This window comes from Oryctolagus cuniculus, chromosome 1 (genome assembly GCF_964237555.1).
Source record: "Oryctolagus cuniculus chromosome 1, mOryCun1.1, whole genome shotgun sequence".
NCBI classification, from domain to species: domain Eukaryota; kingdom Metazoa; phylum Chordata; class Mammalia; order Lagomorpha; family Leporidae; genus Oryctolagus; species Oryctolagus cuniculus.
Genome location: NC_091432.1, coordinates 202870469 through 202890595, shown reverse-complemented (window position 1 = coordinate 202890595; position 20127 = coordinate 202870469). Strand labels below are relative to the sequence as shown.

The window sequence follows — 20127 nt, the reverse complement described above, 5'->3', positions numbered from 1 at the left end:
GCCCTGCCAGCCAGGACTCCGGTTTGCCTCTGGGGGACAGGTGACCACACAGCGTGGACTTGCTGCTGGCAGTGTCAGCTCTGCAACCCCCTGGCACTGCTGCCCACACGCCATGTGCTTCCCAACTACAGATTTCCCCAGTGGCAGGAGGGCTCCCTGTCTGGCTTCTCCGTGACCAGAGAGCTGCTTCCCATTTGTAGCCCCAGGTGAGACCAGAATCCCAGCCTCCAAATGCCCAGTCCCCTTAAGCTATGAACTTCTCGCCAGGCCATTTCTAAAACGCCACTAAAAGGACATGGCCTGCAGTGCTCTGTAAATATTAGCTCAAAGAATAAACACCATGGTATCTCTACAACCACAAGAGCTCCAAGGAGCAGAAGTGAAATAGAGAAATCAATTTCTTCTGCCGAACAGAAAACCTCAAACTAAAGCTATTTAATGCCTAAAGTGTATCAAATGACAGGTGGCACTTGCTTGGAATTTTGTGATTTTTAGAAGTGCGATCATTGAAGCTTACTGCTGTGATACTCTTCCCTTCCCCTGCACTCCAAACACTTAAGAATCCCATCTGTGTGACTCCAAGGGTTACGTCAAACCTCCGAAGTCAAATCCCAGCACTTCCACTTCTGCCGTGGACCAGCTAATGCTTGGGTTCCCTCCTGTGGGAACAGCTAACTCCTTGCTGGGTTGCCGTCTCTCTACAATCACTGAGAACAAGCACTTGTTACCTATTAGCTTGTTAACCTAGCACTTTCTTCTCAACTAAGCCTCCTATTTTCTGAGAATGATCACACTCATCCACATTCATTTACACACAGAAATGAGACCCAGAGAAGCCAGTGCCCAGGGATCTCACAACTGGGAGGTCGCAGCACCTGCAAGTGACCCAGATCAGGTAAAGCAGGGGCGGTGAGTTTAGGAATCCGACTAGAGTCCCCGAAGACTCAACAGAACTGGGACCTGGCCCGAGCCCTCCTCCTGCAGCACTCAAGGGTAGGGACAACAGCTATGCAACTCCCCAGGCGCAGATTCACGGGCATTAAGACTGTGGCTCCGTGGATCCATGCACACAGGGGCTCCAGTCCTGTAGTGTTTTCTGCCAACTGCAGCAGGCCTGGGAGGCAAGTACATGTGTGTTGAGCTGATGTCATCATTTGTGTGACTTGAGGACATCTTTTTCCGGTTGGGCACCTGGGATAAAATGGTCTAGACTAGGACAGGAGTGAAAATAGAAGCTTTGACGTATTTCCCCTCTCCCAGGCCCAGGTCTGTGCTCAGCCACAGTTCCACTGGAATGTGTTCGGGTTAACATCAGGGCCCCGAGACGGTAGTCTTTCTGTCACCCACTGACCTCAGGGTCTTTGGGCCCTTTCCCGACATGGTTTTTCCCCAGACTTAGGAGGTCAAGCTAAACTGAACTTACAACAGAACTCATTTTTCCAGTTTTGCTTAACCATACAGAGCGTCCACTGGGTGGGTGCTGGCTTGCATATTCACTCAGAGACAGTTTGTTAGAATTCTAGCCCACGGTTAAGGGAGCTTGAGATTCCAGACCAAGGGAGCCTTAACTCAGGCCCACATATAATTTGCTAGCCTTTTGTGGTTACTGTAAGTAGCGCATGGTCCTCTAGGAGCCAAGACATAACAGCCTAGGCATACCTATTCAAAAAAAAAAAAAAAAAACCAAATGTGGCATATACACACATGCTAGAGTTATTTTTTCACATTAAAGGGAGGAAACTGTGACTGATGCTACAGCGGGTTGAATCCCGAGGACGTTGTGCTAAACCAAAGGAGACAGCAGCAAAAAGACAAATACTGTTGAGGTCCCCAGAGCAGTCAAAATCAGAGACAGCAAGTGGGGTGACGGCCGCCAGGGGCAGGGGCAGGGGCAGGGAGTTTCAGCCACGCAAGAGGCAAAGAGCTCTGGAGGCGGGCGGCGGTGATGCCTGCACAACTCCACCAACACCAAACAGTACGCTTCAGAATGGCTAAGACAGTAAATTCTATCTTCTGCGCTTTTTATCACAATAAAAAAAAAATTGAGAAGAGGAAGAGCTTGAACAGTAAGCTTCTGGGCTACAGTGTGAGCACAGTATCATCAGAGCCAGAAGAAGCGACATAATAGGTGATGTACATCTCCACGCCCAACCCCCAGTTTTTCCTCTCTTCCTTCTGCTGAATGGGGCCCCTCCCTGTCCCGCCACTGAAATCAGGATCTCCTCTGACATTGTGAGCTCAGAAAATGCAGCCACTTGTAGGCAATCAGGCCCCCAGAGTGCCGTGAGGCAGCAGGTGCAGAAGGTACCCCCCACAATCAAAGAGCTCCCCCATGTGGCCACACCTTCTCCCCCACAGAACACACAGCTCGCTGACAGGACAGATTTCTTTTCCAAATTCAAGGCATCACTTTCACCACTACTGATGCCATCAACCTGAACATCAGGGAGAAAACTGCAGTAGTTACTATCGTCTTCAGTTTCTCCTAAATGAAACTGAGATTTTTTTCCCCTGCATTTAGAAAACAGGACGGCTGGCGCCGCGGCTCACTAGGCTAATCCTCCGCCTTGCGTGCCAGCACACCAGGTTCTAGTCCTGGTCGGGGTGCCGGATTCTGTCCCGGTTGCCCCTCTTCCAGGCCAGCCCTCTGCTGTGGCCAGGGAGTGCAGTGGAGGATGGCCCAAGTGCTTGGGCCCTGCACCCCATGGGAGACCAGGAGAAGCACCTGGCTCCTGCCATCGGATCAGCGCGGTGCGCCGGCCGCGGCAGCCATTGGAGGGTGAACCAACGTCAAAAGGAAGACCTTTCTCTCTGTCTCTCTCTCTCACTGTCCACTCTGCCTGTCAAAAAAATAAATAAATAAATAAAATTAAAAAAAAAAAAAAGAAAACAGGACGACACTTGTCTCATACAATAATTTGCAAGATCCAAGACACCAGTTTTCTCTCATCGCTTTTTTCCCCAATAAAATAATCATTTGTTAAGATTTACATTACTCCCCTGCCCAATGCCCTAGGAAGCCTTTTATAAAGACACACATTTTCATCATCTAAATCTGACACTGTGAAGCTGAGGCAACCTCACAGCGAGGATTTTAGTAAACACTTATAAGACCACTTCTGGGGACTGGCACTGTGGCATAGCAGGTAAAGCTGCTGCCTGTGATGCTGGCATCCCATTTGGTTGCTAGTTTGAGTCCCAGTTGCTCTGCTTCTGATCCTACTCCCTGTTAATGTGTCTACGAGAGCAGTGGAAGACGGGCCAAGTGCTTGGGCCCCTGCACCCACTTGGGAGACCTGAAGAAGATCCTAGCTCCTGATTGGCCCAGCTTCAGTCATGTGGCACCTGGGCGAGTTAACCAGTGGATGAAAGATTCTCTCTCTGCTTCTTCTCTGTAACTCTTTCAAATAAATAAATAAATCTTAAAAAAAAATAATAAAAAAACCACTTCTGTTTAAAGAACTGTTTTTAAATAGGCTTCCTGATTTTTTTTTAAGATTTAATTATTTATTTGAAAGTCAGAGTTAGAGAGAGAGAGAGAGAGAGAGAGAGAGAGAGAGAGAGGTCTTCCATCCAATGGTTCACTCCCCAATTGGCTGCAATGGCCGGAGCTGCGCCAATCTGAAGCCAGGAGCTTCTTCCAGGTCTCCCACACGGGTGCAGGGGCCCAAGTACTTGGGCTATCTTCCACTGCTTTCCCAGGCCATAGCAGAGAGCTGGATCGGAAGTGGAGCAGCCGGTTTTGAACCAGCGACCATATGGGATGCCAGTGCTTTAGGCCAGGGCGTTAACCCGCTGCGCCACAGCGCTGGCCCCAGGCTTACTGTTTTTAACCAGCATACTCTCTCTATCCTTTTGTGCTTCTGCATTTCACAGGGGTCCTGCAGTCATCAGAAACTCTAGCTGGGAGTTCAGGGTTCCTGGAACGAGCTGCTACCCTTGCACAATTCTTGGTACTGCCCAGGGGGGCCTACCAGAAGATAAATGCCTATACCCAGTATGGTGGCATAAGCCAAGGAAAATCTCTGAAGCTTGTATTTTTGGTGGGAATTATATCAATTCTGTGCAGAAATGCTAGCTAGTGGCATACCCCAATTAGAAAAATCTTGAATTTTCAAAATCCAATTTATTAAATGAATTCTTTCAAATTAGGTTAGGTCAGAAGAGATACATGGTCTATATTCACAGGAGAACTGCAAGAAAGAGGAAACTAGGTTAAGACACCAGTTAAGATAACCACTACCCAGGGGCTGGCGCTGTGGTGCAGCAGGCTAAAGCCCCGGCCTGCACCAGCATCCCATGAGTGCTTACAATCCTGCTCCCTGCCAACACACCTGGGAAGGCAGTGGAACATGGCCCAAGTCCTTGTGCCCCCTGCACCCACTTGGGAGACCCGGAAGGAGCGCCTAACTTCAGGTCAGCTCAGCTCCGGCCATTGCGGCCATTTGAGGAGTGAAACAGCAGATGAAAGACTCTCTCTGTCTCTACCTCTCTCTGTAACTCTTTCAAATAAATAAAATTAAATCATAAAAAAAAAAATTCTGCATTAAAAAAAAAGATAATTGCCACCTGCATCCCAGGATACCCGAGTTCAGTTCCTGGCTTTGGCCTCGACTCCAGCTTCCCATCAGTGCAGACTGCAAGAGGCAACAAGGCAGCCAGTGATGGCTCAAGCAGTCGGGCCCCTGCCACCCACTCTGGAGACCTGGACTGCGATCCCAGCTCCTGGTTCCCGGCTTAAGCCTGGCCCAGCCCCAGCCATTGCAGGCACTGGGGGGACACGCCGGCAGGCGGGAGTTCTCTCCCCTCTCTCCCCGTCTTTGTATGTATGTGTGTGTGCATGCATATGCATGTACCTGCCTCTGTCTCACAAATGAATGAAAATTTCTTTTTTAAATGGGAGAAAGAAGCAACAAAGTGTTATCTGCAGTTTCAAAGACAGAACAGAATGAGCAAACACTTGTCCAAGATTTCTAGCTTTTGATTTCTTTGAATGGTCCCCTAGCACCAGCTGCCTCTGAACACAATCTGCCTGATGGAGTCACAGGCACACTTCTTGAAAACAACAGAACACCCAAAATGACAATCACCAGGACAGAAATACCTTGGAGAAAACCAGCCAAGGCCAATTACATTATCTGAGATTCGAATGACTCACGGTCGTATAAACTGTCAATCGAGCAGAGCAGGCCATCACAAGACCTATTTTCTATATTTACTTGTGACTCTAACGGCAGGGAGATGACAGGCCCTGGAGTGAGACATCAGCAATCAGACTTGGTATAAATGAATTAAAAAGTTTATTAGTCATAGAAAAAAACAGATTTCTCAACATTAATTCTTACACTCCCTGTAAAACAATAAGCTTACAGAAAATTTCTTTCTCGTGAACAGAAAAATCACTGTACTTTTGGTCCAAGATATGTTGGGATTTTTTCCTTCTTCTTCAGATGACAGATGGGTGTAGCCGAATCTATGAACGAGTGTACTTGCCCCAAATGTGCAACATAAACACAGAAGCGATGAACAGGAGACTCATAACCAACACTGGAACAGGGCCACTGGAAATAAGAAGAAGGCATACGTCCTTCAGTAATAACGCGGGTTACACACGGAACACTGAAGACTGCCGGGGCGGGGGCGGGGGCGGGGGGGGCGGGTCTGGAACATTATTTACAACCCTTTAGACTGCTCCCCGAGTGATCACGTGGATTCTCTGAGAGTGATGATGGCACTGGGGTTCAGAAAAGGGTCGTTATCCTTCAGTGAAACAAGACAAGCACAGAGGAAACGATCCGACGTCTCTCTCGAAGACGCCAGTCTCTCTAGTTTCAGGTACCCAATGCTTCCCAAAAGTGAAGAAAAACTCCCCAAACTCTCCAAGTGCAAATGGTCCAACTGCCAAACTTTCTTCCTCAGCTCCACACTTACCTAAAGACACCCTTCATGGTCTAACTACAATGCACTGGATGTACGAGAGGGAGTAGCACACTACATAATTTACACAGTATTTCCACACACAGGAGCCCACTTGAGCTCGACGACAAGCATTAATCTCATTTTTGCCTACGGGAACCGAGGCTCAGGGAGTCCGAGGACCCCCGCTACACAGGGGGCAGCGACCCCACACACGCTGCTCATCTGGCCGCCACTAGGTTCCCACCTTTCCACAGCAAAAAGGAAACTGACTTGACTCATCAGCCCTTCCCCCGTTTGAATGCTTTTCACACCGGGGCTGGGAATGTGCCTGTGGTGAGACAGCACAGACCCCGCCTCTCTGCCGCTTCCTGCCAACACCAGTTTTGGAGAATTCAAGACATCTCACTTCACCTCCCAAATACAACCAGGGAGCAGAGAACGGAAGAAGCCACAGGAAAGGACTCTTTGTAGTCACCAAAGCAGTGGACGTCATCCCAGGGAGGTCACGGGGCGAAAGCTGCATGGAGATCAAAAGCCTTGCTACACTCCTATTTCATTCTTCCAAAATTTGTGCAACTACCGGAGCCAACCAACAGAAAAGGCCGTGGGCAGAGCCTTGATCACACCCTCACTGCACGGCCACATCAGAGGAGCAGCAGCAGGCGCCTCGGGCTGTCGGAGAGCAGGCGATGGCGAACCAGCTCCCACTCCCAGGCTGGCACTGCGGGCCTGCGCCTTCCGCTGTACAGCGGCAACGTCTCCCACAGGGCTGCTCGGCTGTTACGTAAAACAACAGACATGCACCTCAGGCTTCCAGTAAGCTGCAGGAAATGCTATTATCATCAACCTGCAAAACTTCCAAACTCCTAGAAAAAGACAAACAGCAGTTCTAAGATGTCGCTGTGGCTCCAAGCTGTGGAAGTACAGGTAAGAATCCCCAACTGCGTCCTTTCACCAAAACCTCCTGTCTCCAGGGGGCTGAGAATGTGGTGTGTGACACCCAGCCAAGTGGCTTCAATCCTGCAGGGGCGGCCGGCACTCTGCACAGAGCACGAGGCCGACCCCCACACAGCAGCCGGTACCAGCTGCTTACAAAGGGTGTACAACAGGCCCCTCAGACACTGAGCGGCAAGTGGCTCCAAAAGCTCTCCGAAATACCAGGAAAAATCACTTCTAACAAAGACTAAGAGGTGTCAGAATGCCAACTCAAGCACCCCAACCCCGAAAATTACTTCCTAAATACATTCCCACTTCACCACACAAGTCTCCAATGTAACAGGGAAAAAAAAATCAATAAATGCCAAGTCTCAAGAACTCCAGGGAAGCTTTGCAAACTAAAGGGTCCAGCCAAGCTGCGGCTCACAGGAACTGAACCGATCCAAGTTAACCCAATTTTGTCTCTGCTACCTGAAAGGAAGTATGGGAGCCTGGGAGACTTAACAGAGTATCTGGCCCCTCCCTTGCTGTCTGTCTTCAAGCAGGTCACTCTGCCTCTCAACCTGAGCTTCCTCATCTCAGGATGGCGCATCTCCCTCCTCACGGGATGGCTGCACAAGGCCAACTCGGAAGCAGGTGCTGGAAGTTCACGGCAAAGCACCTCGTGCTACACAGATGAGAGCTGCCGCTATGCCAACTCCTCACCCGCCGGTTCAGCGAGGGAAGAGCTGTGAGCAGTGGCACTCTGCGGGCAACCCTAACAGCAGCCGCGGGACCGAGTCTGCCCCACAGAGCCAGATCCCGGCCAGGGAGGCGAGCAAGGCCTGGGGTGAGGGTGGGGGGGCCCAGATGTCCAGCCCCCTGCAGGCAATGAGCCCTCCCAAGCCCGGGGCCTGCAGTGTCTACTCACCACCCACCAGGCCAGGCGGCCAAAGGGCCTTCGGGACTAGGGCCTGATGGGGAAGGCCTTCCATCAGGCCGAAACCGTTCCAGCTACGCCTCCAGAACTCTGCAGAGCCTGGCAGCTTCTGTCCAGATGGATGCTCCTCATTCTAGCGTGGGGCAGGAACACCACAGGAAGAGCAAGTCCATCGAATTAGCGCTCTCCCTCCAGTTCTCTCGGTTCCCATCATTCACTGCGACACAGCTACGTGCAGATCGTCCCCGCTTCACCCCCGCATGACCAGTGTCATCCCAGGCCCTAAACTGTCTAACTGGCTGTTCAACGGGCACACCCCCATGAAGTGTCTGTGCACTGCACATCTCGCGGGAGCAAGTGCCAGGGGATGGGGGCGGCCAGCGCTGGGCCGCCTGCTGACACGGGGCAGCACACGGGTGTGGCCAAACTTACACTTTGAGCCCAGGGGAGTCTTCGGTGTAGAACCGCCACATGCCCCCGGTGCCGGCGGAGGTCGTGCGGCCCGCGCTCCTCGTCCCACAGCTGGCATTTTTCCTGTCGGAGAAGACAGTGTTACCGAGATCCTGTTCTCAAACCCCAATGACAGCAGCGCGCCACACACCATGCTTACACCGCGCTGGGCCCACTCACACTCCTGCTCTCACTCCTCTGGCCCGAACCTCCAGGACTGAGCGCCAGCACCCGCCCAGGCCCACAATAACCCTGCACAGTCGTCACGTGACCACCGTATACACGAGGAACACAAGGCTAGGCAGAGGCTGGGCAAAGCGTCAGGACGGCAGCGCAGGCTGGGGCCGAGCTGGACGGCAGGGCCAGGCGCCTGCCCACACCGGCCGCCTCACCTGCACAGTGCACTTCCATTTCTCTTCATGTGAAGCCAAGTATACACCCATTTAAAAACGCCCTGAATCCATACAATCCATATAATCTGATCTTAAAATAACTACTTTAAAGGTGTGTTTTTTTATGGCAAGAAACAAAAAGCAGTATGCTGTAATAATATTAAGGTTTGAAAATAAGAGTATACATTTAGGAAAAGTGTCTTCAGGATGTGGGAAACGCAGGGGAGGAAGGTTGTGGGAGGAGCAACACGGAACAGACAGCCCCCGGGAGACACAAGGCGCTGAGTGGCACTCACTCCGCGGCCAGGAACATGCCCTGCAGCTCTGCTCCGCCCTGTCTGGAGAAGCCCCAGGTCACAGCACCTCTCCCTCCACGCAGTGTGACCCCAACCCTGGCTGCTCAGCTTGCCCCGCGAGAGCAGTACAATATGGGATGGGCGAAGCGATGAAAGTGGAGGTAAAAGGGGATCTTCTTCAGCCCATTTATCACCAACTCAGAAGTCGCAAGTGGGGAGATGGGAAGAGAAGAGAGGGAAAGCCCTCCCCATCTTGCCCCTACCATTAACCAAATCCCAGAACACCCTCCCGTGCAGCCCCATTCTGGATGTGTAGGACGGGAAGCCTGGAATTTTGACAAACAGAAGGGCAGGTCGGGAGGAAAGAGAAGCAAACCCCCATCCCTCCCATCTCTTCCCACCTTGCTCCCAACTCAGGTCCCAGCGCCCAGCTGACCCCACCACGGCCTTGACCCCACCGCCTGGACGCAGGCAGCGCTGTCTGGAGCTCCAGGAGGCTGCCCCCCGGTGTGATGGAGTCCTGGTGCCGGTCTGGTTCCAGCAGAAGAGCTAGGCTCACGGTAGAGCCCTGAAAGCAATCGGTGTGACACATGACTGAGGTTGATTTACTGCATGCACTGTATTTCAGACACATTGATTATGGAATACATGGTGGCCTGGGAACCTGCAACTCCATCTGTATGACTTTTCCCATGGGAAAACTGATTACAAATAGCGAACATAACTGCACAGGCTTTTCCAGAGTAATCCATGCAGGTAAAAAGGCTTTCGCACAGAGATACACATCATTTAATCTGTGGGGAAGGTACCTGAGATTTTCCTTTGTTCATCAAAAGGAGCTTGAGCTAGAAGATAAACCCAGTGTGGACAGGGCAAGCTGCGGGCTCAGTCAGGACCAGGACTCAAGCACTTTGCACCATTCCCGCAACCTCCCAGTTCCATTTCCCGTCTTCAGTCTCCTAAAATTACAGGGCCCCAAAGAAATAAGCATGGCTTTTCTACTACTTTTTGCATCTACACAGGACTGGAAACCCAGGGTCCCTAGTGCATAGCAGGATGTGCTCCTTCACTGGGAAGCGAGGAGGCAGGGGTCCAGCACAGAGCCCGCTTCCATCTCCCACGTTTCCCACTGGTGACCGTGTGGCTGCGCCCCCCTCCTCTGCCGTGGCACGACGGTTTTCCTAACCATCCCACACCTCGTGCTGGTGTTCCTCTAGAAGCTCAGGTCACCGAGCCTCCCCTCTCACCACGCCTCCTGCCTCGGACAGCTATTCCTCCCTAGACCCTGCTCCATCTGCTCCCTTGCTTCTCTCAGTTCTCTCCCCCAAGGCCACCTGCTCCGAACAGCCCACCTAAAGCAACCGCCCACCTTGCCCCAGCCCCACAATTCTCCACCCCCCACCCTGCTTCGCATTTCTTCATAGCCCTCACTGCCCCAAATCCCACTGTTTGCCTTGCTTAGGGTCTCCTACACTGAACATCAAGGTTCACAAGGACACCGGGTTGAGAGAACAATCCTCCCAGCTAAAACTGCACCGGGCTTGTAGCAGACCCTCAGGAACCATCTGGCAACCCTCAGTATCCTGCCTCCTGCACCATCTCACAGCCCCTGCTTGAGCGCTGGGCGGGGCTTCCCGGCTACACTGCTACAGTCTCCTCACCTTGCTTTACTGCTCCCCCATCCCCACGGCAACTTCCCTGTAGGGTGCACAAAGCCAGCAAGGACTCAGACCCAGTCTGAACTTATATTCCACAGTTTTTTGTCACCTCACTGAGCAAGAGCGCAAATCTGCAGACCACACAATGCAAAGCACTGCCATTAACCGTCTTCCTAAGCACGGACAGACTCTCAGTCAGCCGATACTCATAGTACACTGTGCACACCTAGTTAGCGCCAAAACCCCAGAAGGGAATAGCACAGGGTCTCCCCACGCACACAACCACAGTCTGTCTAGCTACACTGACCCTACCACGCTGGATCTTAAAAGGTTTTACCAAAACCCACAACTTCAGAAACCGCATCTGCCCTCAAATGCTTAAGTTCTGCCTTTCACCTGTGTACTGGTTATTCCATTTTTCTTTGATTGCTATATTTACATCCAATACAGGAAGTATGTGTTTTTTAAAAAAAAAAATTTTTTTTATTTATTTAAGTGGTAGAGTTATAGAGAGAGGAAGAGACAGAGAAAGAGGTCTTCCATCTGCTGGTTCACTCCCCAACTGGCCATAATGGCCAGAGCTGGACTGATCCGAAGCAAGGAGTCAGGAGCTTCTTCCAGATCTCCCATGTAGGTGCAGGGGCCCAAGGACTTGGACCATCTTCTACTGCTTTCCCAGGCCACATCCAGAGAGCTGGATCCGAAGAGGAGCAGCCAGGACTTGAACCAGCGCCTACATGGGATGCCGGCACCACAGGTGGAAGCAGCTTACTACACCACCGCATCAGCCCCAGTATGCGATGGCTCAAGTAGCTGGGCCCCTGCTACCCACATGGGGAGACCTGGACTGAACTCCCAGCTCCCAGCTTCAGCCCAGTCCAGCATGGCTGCGGTGAGCATTTCGGGGGAGGGGGATCGATCAGAAGATCCGTCCTTTCTCTGTCTCTGACTCCGGAATAAATTTTAAAAACCCAAAAACTAATTCCCAGATGGCCAGCTTCTGTGTCTCAGTACTGCTTGTTACTGACCAGAACCATTCTCCAAGGACGTGCTTTCCATTCTGGTCCCAAGAACCTCTGAAAGCCGCAGTGGGCACAGGACAGCCCTAGAAGCCACATGACCTAACCCACGGCTTGTACTTCCCTTGACCTTCTTCGGGTCGGGAGACACAACTGTTCACGCTCATCTTCCCATTTCTGACGCTCCTCCCAGGATCTCTAGGTACTGAGCTGGAACGTTTCACAAGAGTTCCAGTCTCCAGCCTCCGATCTCCCACGGCCTTCACGTGGTTAAGGCTCGCTACCCGCTCCCGCGCCAGGTCCCCTCCTCCCCAGACAAAGCCTGACTGCTTCCTTCTACAGGGCGCTGGACTCCCTCATCATCGCTCGTGTCAGGACTTAAGGTAAGAGCTGGGGAAAGACATGAGTGGGGCAGTCTATCACAGTCCAACGGGACAAAACTCCACGCAGCACAGGGGGAGACCAGCAGCTCCTGCTGCCTGCGGGCAGTGAAGGCCTCCAGAGGACACCACCTCCGCCAACAGCCTCGGTGGCTCCTGAGCTCCGAAAATGGCAGTCAGCTCAATTGCGCTGGATCACAGAATGGGGGTGTGTGTGTTAAAGGATCCCCTAGGTATAGCCCCTCCTCCTCCTCAAGGAGAAACTAAAAACTAAGCGGAAGAGTAACGCAGAATGCACTGGAATGGCAGCGCCGCAGAGACGTGTCCCCGAGCAAGGCGACAGCAGACAGGCTCACAGCGAAACTGGGCAGCAGAAACGGCGGAGGGGAGAACTAACAAAGGTTTTCCAGCAGAAAGTCGAGCCTGGCATACGCCTGCAGGGTCAGCGAGCCTAAGAAGGATCCAAGTCCCCGGCTCTGGGTAAAGGGGCACAGAGCAGAGAGGACACGTAACTTGGGGGTGGGGGAGCAGGGGTGCGGCAGAGCCCAAGTTTCGTGTCGACCACGCTGTGTGTAGGAGACCCCCCCCGAAAAGGCTCCGGCCCAGAGGCTCCAACTTAACGACACCCCTTCCGCTTTGCTCCTCTAAGAGTTAACACCTGCCAACTGAGCCACGGGAAGACCATGTTGCCTGCCTCCCCAGGGGCCTTCACTACCCCCGCGGCCACGTCACTTGAGCATCGATTTCCCTTGTGCGTCTTAACCTCCACCTCGCGACCAGAGACTCCTCGGGCCCCGCCTCGCCGTGTCCGCCACCCAGCCGGTCCCGGGTCCTCACCTCTGCCGGACGGTGGATCCCGCCGCACGCGCGGCCACTGCTTTGCTAGGAGAGCGTCCTGAGGAGCCCACGTTAGTGCCGCTAGGGGTCGGACCTGGCTGTAAAAGTAGACAGATGGACGGGTGAGCAAGGCGAACCGGACTTCAGACCCCCGGCTCTGAGACCCACACCCAAACGGGAGGCTGGGGAAAGCAAGGGAGCCGGGATGAAGGGCCAGGACTAGGCGGGACTCAGAGGGCCTGGGAGATGCGGAAGAGGAGGCTGGGGGCAGCTGTACCATTCTGGAGGTTGTCGGGACGCCGAGGAAGACTGCCGGAGAGCACCAGGGCCAGCAAAGCACCGGCCGCAGGAGAGATTGGCTCAGGCCCCGCCCCCAGACCGCTTGGCAGGGTCCTCGCCGGCTCCAGGGACGCCTGGGCTGTCCTACGATTTGCCTGTAGAAATTCTGCTACAGAGAACTTGGTTCGCCGCTGACTTGGAACTACAGACCTTCCATCTCTCTCCAGTGGATTTCAGCTTCCTTCGTAGGGCCCAATTCCTACCAGAGCGAGGATATAGCTAAGGTCAGACGAGAATTTTCCTCCGGCTATTCTTAGGCGCCCACAGATTTGCGCTGATGTGGCCTAACAGACGCACGCACGGCGGGGCGGGGTCGACGCGCACTGGTCCACCGCGGCCAAGGGGGGCGGAGCTTTCGCGGAAGCCCCACCCCCCGCACCCCATCTGAGATCGGCTTGGCTTCCGTACCATGGCGGAGAAGCGGGGCCGGGACTGGGACCCGGGTCCCAAGCCGTCGGTGCTGTTCCTGCACCCGGACCTGGGCGTGGGCGGCGCCGAGCGGCTGGTGCTGGATGCGGCGCTGGCGTTGCAGGCGCGCGGATGTCGCGTGAAGATCTGGACGGCGCATTACGACCCGAGCCACTGCTTCGCTGAGAGCCGCGAGCTGCCGGTGCGCTGCGCTGGGGACTGGCTGCCGCGCAGCCTGGGCTGGGGCGGCCGCGGCGCCGCCGTCTGCGCTTACGTGCGCATGATCTTCCTGGCGCTCTACGTGCTGTTCCTTGCCGACGAGGAGTTCGACGTGGTGGTGTGTGACCAGGTGAGGAAGCGTTCCTCCTGGAGCGCAGGGCTGCAGCCCGGGAATCTGCATTTGAACTGGGGCGGCTGTGAAGCGAGTGGGGGTCGCCCTGAGAATCGATAGCGTTAGATGTCAGGCACCTTTTCCTTGGGGGCGGCTCCTGCGTGGTCTTCGCTCTTGGCCAACACTTTTGGTGACTACTTCCGGGCTGCACGTGCGCTGCTGTCCTCACGGTCCCCGCGGTGCCAAGTTGGCCACACCAAGCTGAACACGCCATCAGCCCCTCACCACCACCAGCGCTAACGTGGCTCCCAGGGGTCTGGGGAGAAGTCCAGGTCTCGACTTTGGGAAATGATTGTCCACCTGCTCTCTAACTTTTCTAGATTTTTTTTTTTAGTGTTCTACCCCCCCCCCGAAAGTTTTTTTAATTTAAAAAGTAACATTTGCTCGGAACTGACAACTCAAATACTGTGAAAGAATATAGTGTAAAAAGTCCGTCCTCGCTGAAGATAGCCATTGCTGAACTTCTGAATCCTACCGGAAATTGTGGCTACACCAGCGTGCGTGCATGAATGTGTGTGTGTGTGTGTTTACAGATGTATTTTCTTATTTGTAAATAATCGGGATGATGACAAACCGGCACCTTGTTTTTTTTTAATCAGCAGAAGTTTCCCTCTGGAATCTCTTTATCCATCAGTGTTAAAGAGCCACCTCATTCTTTGTCGTGACTGGAAATCCACTCTTCTCTCTTGTGGACTTTTCATGTGCCGCGCATTGCGCCTTCTGACCAGGTTTTCATGAACACATCGATGATTCTCCCTTACCTTGGGCCTAGATTTGTACTTTCTGCAAGCATGTCTTTTGAGGAACATTCTTAGAAATAAAGTTGGTGAGCAAAAGAATGGCTCCGTTATTGGCAGATTGAGCTTCCAAAGACGTCGTGTGGCTTGACCGTGTCAGGACGTGTGATGGAGCCGGCCACTGCACACTCTGGTCCGTCGGGCATCATCAGCCCCTGTAACCTTTGCCAGATCCGAAGGTGGAAATGGCACGGCCCTTGTGTGTCTTCACTTAGGATTTCCGGGTTACTCTGGAGCATCCTTGCTTCTGTGGAAGCTTCTACTTAATAAGCAAGTAATTGGACAGTTGCCAGACAGGCTGCTGGCTGAGTAAGCCCGAGGCGGCCAACACTGTGGCGAGTAGAGAGACCTTGACTCCAGTTCTGTGTGGGTTGCTGTAACCCGGTCACTGCGGATGAATTGCACAGAATTCCGAGAGCTCAGCTGCCTCAGGTGTTAAGTGAGGAGGGGATTAACTGATTTGTGACGTTTACCCAACCGGAAAGTCTTAATAAGGCCAGTAGTAGTTTCTGTCCAGGAATGACCGTGATTAATATTTTAGTGAGCACATACTATGTGCTAATCTCTAGCATTGCATATATACTAGTGCATTAACAATCACAGAAACTGTTGGGTTTTCTGACTGTAATTGTCACCGTGTTACAGAAGAGGAAACAGGCCCAGAGAAGGCTAGAGTGCTCGGTCACAGTCAGATAGTAGAGCAGATTCGAGCCCTGTCGGTCTTCCATGACAGAGCCTGTCGCGTGAGCTCCTGGAGTTCGTCCTTAAGCTCCTTGGAAGAATGACTTGGAGCTGCACTCTCCGGTATAGTAGCCGCTAGCCACGTGTGGCTGTCAGGCACTTGAAAAGTGGCCAAGCTGAAATGTGCCGAGGTGTGAAATACAAACCTGATTTTGAAGGTTTAATGTGTGTGGGGAAAAAAAAAAAAGATGATGATGACAACAAAAGGATCTCAATACTTTTAGTGTGCGTTACATATGAAAATGATAATTTGGGATAAAGAAAAGATATTAGAATTGGCCGGCACCACGGCTCACTAGGCTAATCCTCCGCCTTGCGGCGCTGGCACACCGGGTTCTAGTCCCGGTCGGGGCTCTGGATTCTGTCCCGGTTGCCCCTCTTCCAGGCCAGCTCTCTGCTGTGGCCAGGGAGTGCAGTGGAGGATGGCCCAAGTGCTTGGGCCCTGCACCCCATGGGAGACCAGGATAAGTACCTGGCTCCTGCCATCGGATCAGCGTGGTGCGCCGGCCGCAGCGCGCTGGCTGTGGCGGCCATTGGAGGGTGAACCAACGGCAAAAGGAAGACCTTTCTCTCTGTCTCTCTCTCACTGTCCACTCTGCCTGTCAAAAAAAAAAAAAAAAAAAAAAAGATATTAGAATTGATTGCGCCTTAAAAAAGCTTTCTAATGCTATTGAGGTTTGTTTTTTTTTTTTAATTAATTTATTTATTTTTGACAGGCAGAGTGGACAGAGAGAGAGACAGAGAGAGAAAGGTCTTCCTTTGCCGTTGGTTCACCCTCCAATGGCCGCCGCTGCAGCTGGCGCACCGCGCTGATCCGATGGCAGGAGCCAGGAGCCAGGTGCTTTTCCTGGTCTCCCATGGGGTGCAGGGCCCAAGCACCTGGGCCATCCTCCACTGCACTCCCTGGCCATAGCAGAGAGCTGGCCTGGAAGAGGGGCAACCGGGACAGAATCCGGCGCCCCGACCGGGACTAGAACCCGGTGTGCTGGCGCCGCAAGGTGGAGGATTAGCCTATTGAGCCACAGCGCTGGCAGCTATTGAGGTTTTGATTTGCTCTCAGTTCAAAGCACTGTTTAGAGGAAACCACTAGTCATGCAGCTCTCCGAGTGTGCACTGTCCGCAAGCCTCCGCCTGCCCCCGCGCAGGCACTGTGCTGGTGAGAGCCAGGCGGGCACAGAGCAGAATCAGACATTGGCCACGAGGCACCCACGGAGCAGCAGGCCGCCTGCGTGTCTGTGCTTTGGTCTGGCGGGAGCTGACTTGCCAGTGAGTCCCTTAACCTGCGGCTTCTTTGTGCTTTACCCAGGTGTCCGCCTGCATCCCAGTGTTCAAGCTGGCCAGACGGCGCAAGAAGGTCCTGTTCTACTGTCACTTCCCAGACCTGCTCCTCACCAGCAGAGACTCCCTCCTGAAGCGGCTCTACAGAGCCCCCATCGACTGGCTGGAGGAGTACACCACTGGCCTGGCCGACTGCGTCTTGGTCAACAGCCAGTTCACAGCCGCCATTTTCAAGGAAACCTTCAAGTCCCTGTCTCACATAGACCCCGATGTCCTCTACCCGTCGTTGAATGTCACTGCCTTTGACTCGGCTGTTCCCGACAAGCTCGACGACCTCATTCCCCAGGGGAAAAAGTTCCTGTTCCTCTCCATCAACAGATTCGAGAGGAAGAAGAACCTGACGCTGGCGCTGGAAGCCCTGGTGCAGCTGCGGGGGAGGCTGGCGTCGCAGGACTGGGAGAGAGTACACCTGATCGTGGCAGGCGGTTACGACGAGCGAGTCTTGGAGAACGTGGAGCACTACCAGGAGCTGCAGAACCTGGTCCAGCGGGCCGACCTCGGCCAGGCCGTGACCTTCCTGCGGTCTTTCTCAGACAGACAGAAGATCGCCCTCCTCCACGGCTGCACGTGTGTGCTGTACACGCCAAGCAACGAGCACTTCGGCATCGTGCCCCTGGAGGCCATGTACATGCAGTGCCCCGTCATCGCCGTGAACTCGGGCGGCCCCCTGGAGTCCGTGGTGCACAGCGTCACGGGCTTTCTGTGTGAGCCTGACCCGGTGCACTTCTCAGAGGCGATAGAAAAGTTCATCCATGAACCTTCCTTGAAGGCCACGATGGGCCAAGCCGGCAGGGCCAGGGTGAAGGAGAAGTTCTCCGCGGAGGCGTTCACAGAACGCCTGTACCAGTACGTCACCAAGCTGCTGGTGTAGCCGCGGTTCTCAAAGACGCTGATGCACGGTCACCGACAGCATCTTGTGGATTGTACGTCTAGTTCTGAAACCAGAACACGAAACTGAGAGTCCAGTACACAAGAGTTTTTTTTTTTTTTTTAGAAATAAACTTGTGTCTTGAAAATGAGCCACATTCTTACAGATCACGCTTCCCTGTCTCCTTTCTCAGACATACGGCGTCTTTTATGCTGTCGTCATTCCGAGTCTTAGCGGTGTTAGGTGAAAAGATGGTACAGCTCCACTCTCAGCAGGAGACTGTCCCCAGAGTACGGCTGCCTACAGATGTGCATCTTGTGTGCCTTAGTTGGTGTTGGTAGTTGAAGTGTGGCATTAGCAAAGTTGATTCAGTTGACTTCTTAGCATAATGAGGACAGCCTTCCCAGACTCAGTCCACTGTCATCGGTGAGGAGGGTTTTTTTTGTTAATCCTGCCTTTACCCAGATGCATAGCAAGGGTGCCCTGTTTTTTTTATAGACATGATTTACTGTATTTTTGCACAATGAGACATGACAATAAAACATGTTTAATATAGACAGTGACAATAAAATATTAAGTTGTGGCCTCTGTGATCCATTTTGATACTGTTAGCTACATACGTATTTAAGATGACCAAAACTAAAGTCAGAAAACTGAGTGTTGGCATAAGGAAGGAATATTCACACATAACAGTGTATATCTTGTTTTGGATGGGCATTTTTGATTTTGTTGTTTTAATTTATTCAAGAGGCAGAGATAAGACAGCTTCAAACTGCTGACCCAAATGCCCACAACAGCTAGAACTGGGCCAAAGCCAGGAGTGGAGACTCAATCCAGGTCACCCATGGATGGCATGGGCACAACTTTTTTTTTTAATGATTTTTTTTTAGATTTATTTATTGATTGATTGATAGGTAGAGTTACAGACAGGGAGAGAGAGAGACAGAAAGGTCTTCCTTCCATTGGTTCACCCCCGACATGGCCGCCACGGCTGGCGCTGCACCGATCCGAAGCCAGGAGCCAGGTGCCTCCTCCCAGTCTCCCATGTGGGTACAGGGGCCCAAGCACTTGGGCCATCCTCCACTGCCTTCCCGGGCCACAGCAGAGAGCTGGACTGGAAGAGGAGCAACCAGGACTAGAACCTGGTGCCCATATGGGATGCTGGCGCCACAGTGAGCCAAGTGAGCCATGGCGCTGGACCCTTTTTAATGATTTTTTTTAAAAGATTTATTTATTTAAAGGCAGAGTTACAGAGAGAGGGAGAAACAGAGAGAATCTTCCACTAGTTCACTCCCCAGATGGCCACAGCAGCCAGCACTACCCAGGCCAAATCCAGGAGCCAGGAGCTTCATCCAGGTCTCCCACACGGGCAGCAGGGGTCCAAGCACTTGGACTATCTTCCATTGCTTTTTCCAGGTCATTGGCAAGGAGCTGGGTCAGAAGTGGTGCAGCAAAAACATGAATTCCTGCCCATGTGGGATGCCGGCACTGCAGGTGGCAGCTTTGTACCTGCTATCACAGCACCCATCCCATGGACCCAACTCTTGAGCCACCACCGATGCCAACCAGGGTCTGTATTAATGAGAAGCTGCAATCAGGAGCCAGAGCCAGGCATTGCAATGTGGGGCGTGGCTGACCCAAGCACTGGGCCAAAGGCCCTCTCCAGGGCACATTGCTGATGTCATCTGAGTCTTCCATCATCTGTGCTGTATTTGCTGAGTGTTGGGAGCGGGTTTGGTTTTCATCCTTCAAGGCCTGGCTGCCGAGAAGCTCGCCCTGACCCTCTACCTACCTTGCAAACTGCAAGTGATCTCCCGCCACGCGCTCTGGCCCTTCCTTGGCACTGGCCAGTCAGGCCTCATTGTTTACCAGCTGGTCCAAGTGCAAGTAATGAAGTAATGAACTTAGAGCAAATTTCAGTATACCTTAAAAGCTAAATTTGTTTTTTGATAGAAGAGGAAAGATCATTAGCCAAAGGCTCCGTGTGAATCAACCTTGAGAAAGATTTGTGAGCTGAACACCCCACCCGCCTCAGCTTCCCCTGTAAAGTGGGGTGTTTGTGCCCTTGTACCTGCCTCTTGGGGTGGCCGTGGTGGATTGTGGTCTTGTATGTGAAGGGCTTACGAGTAGTATACAAATGCTATCCTTGCAATTTGGGGATATTGAAAATCACTGCAGAAGTTCCACGTTGGTTCATGCCACGCTACCATGTCCTTTTGGGGTTCCTTAATGGATGAGATCCCAGTTTATAATGTGGCATGTGCGTTCGGGTCACAAGAGTGTTTTAACAAAAAGGCTGCACCAAGAGTTTTCTATACAATGGGAGTGTCAAGCATCTTGAGTCTGATGGCACGAGAAGTTGGGTTGAATTTTGTTTGCTTTGGAGTTGTGGGAGTGTGCACTCAAGGGAAGGACGCCGTGCCTCTGTTGTGGCCTGCT

General features: G+C 52.7%; 2 protein-coding genes across 5 annotated transcripts in view; one reads left to right on the top strand and one right to left on the bottom strand.

Annotated features, from left to right (window-relative positions):
* Window positions 1–13438, bottom strand: part of SEC61B (SEC61 translocon subunit beta) — a 78705-nt gene extending 65267 nt beyond the window's left edge. For 3 of the 4 annotated variants that reach the window (XM_051843625.2, XM_051843624.2, XM_070054878.1), the window contains exons 1-3: window positions 13084–13372; window positions 12807–12904; window positions 8207–8308 (exon numbers count right to left, since the gene is read on the bottom strand). In XM_051843625.2, the coding sequence (XP_051699585.2) occupies window positions 8207–8308; window positions 12807–12904; window positions 13084–13086 (203 nt within the window). In that variant the 5' untranslated portion in view covers window positions 13087–13372. Of the gene's footprint in view, window positions 1–5283; window positions 5562–8206; window positions 8309–12806; window positions 12905–13083 lie in introns of those variants that run through there. The other variant, XM_017349594.3, reaches the window with a different exon arrangement.
* Window positions 13439–13554: 116 nt separating this feature from the next.
* On the top strand, window positions 13555–17853 carry ALG2 (ALG2 alpha-1,3/1,6-mannosyltransferase). The gene is made up of 2 exons (XM_002707949.5): window positions 13555–13902; window positions 16789–17853. Exons 1-2 carry the CDS (start codon window positions 13555–13557, stop codon window positions 17689–17691), a joined length of 1251 nt encoding a protein of 416 aa, XP_002707995.2. The 3' UTR covers window positions 17692–17853.
* The last annotated feature ends 2274 nt before the right edge of the window (window positions 17854–20127 follow it).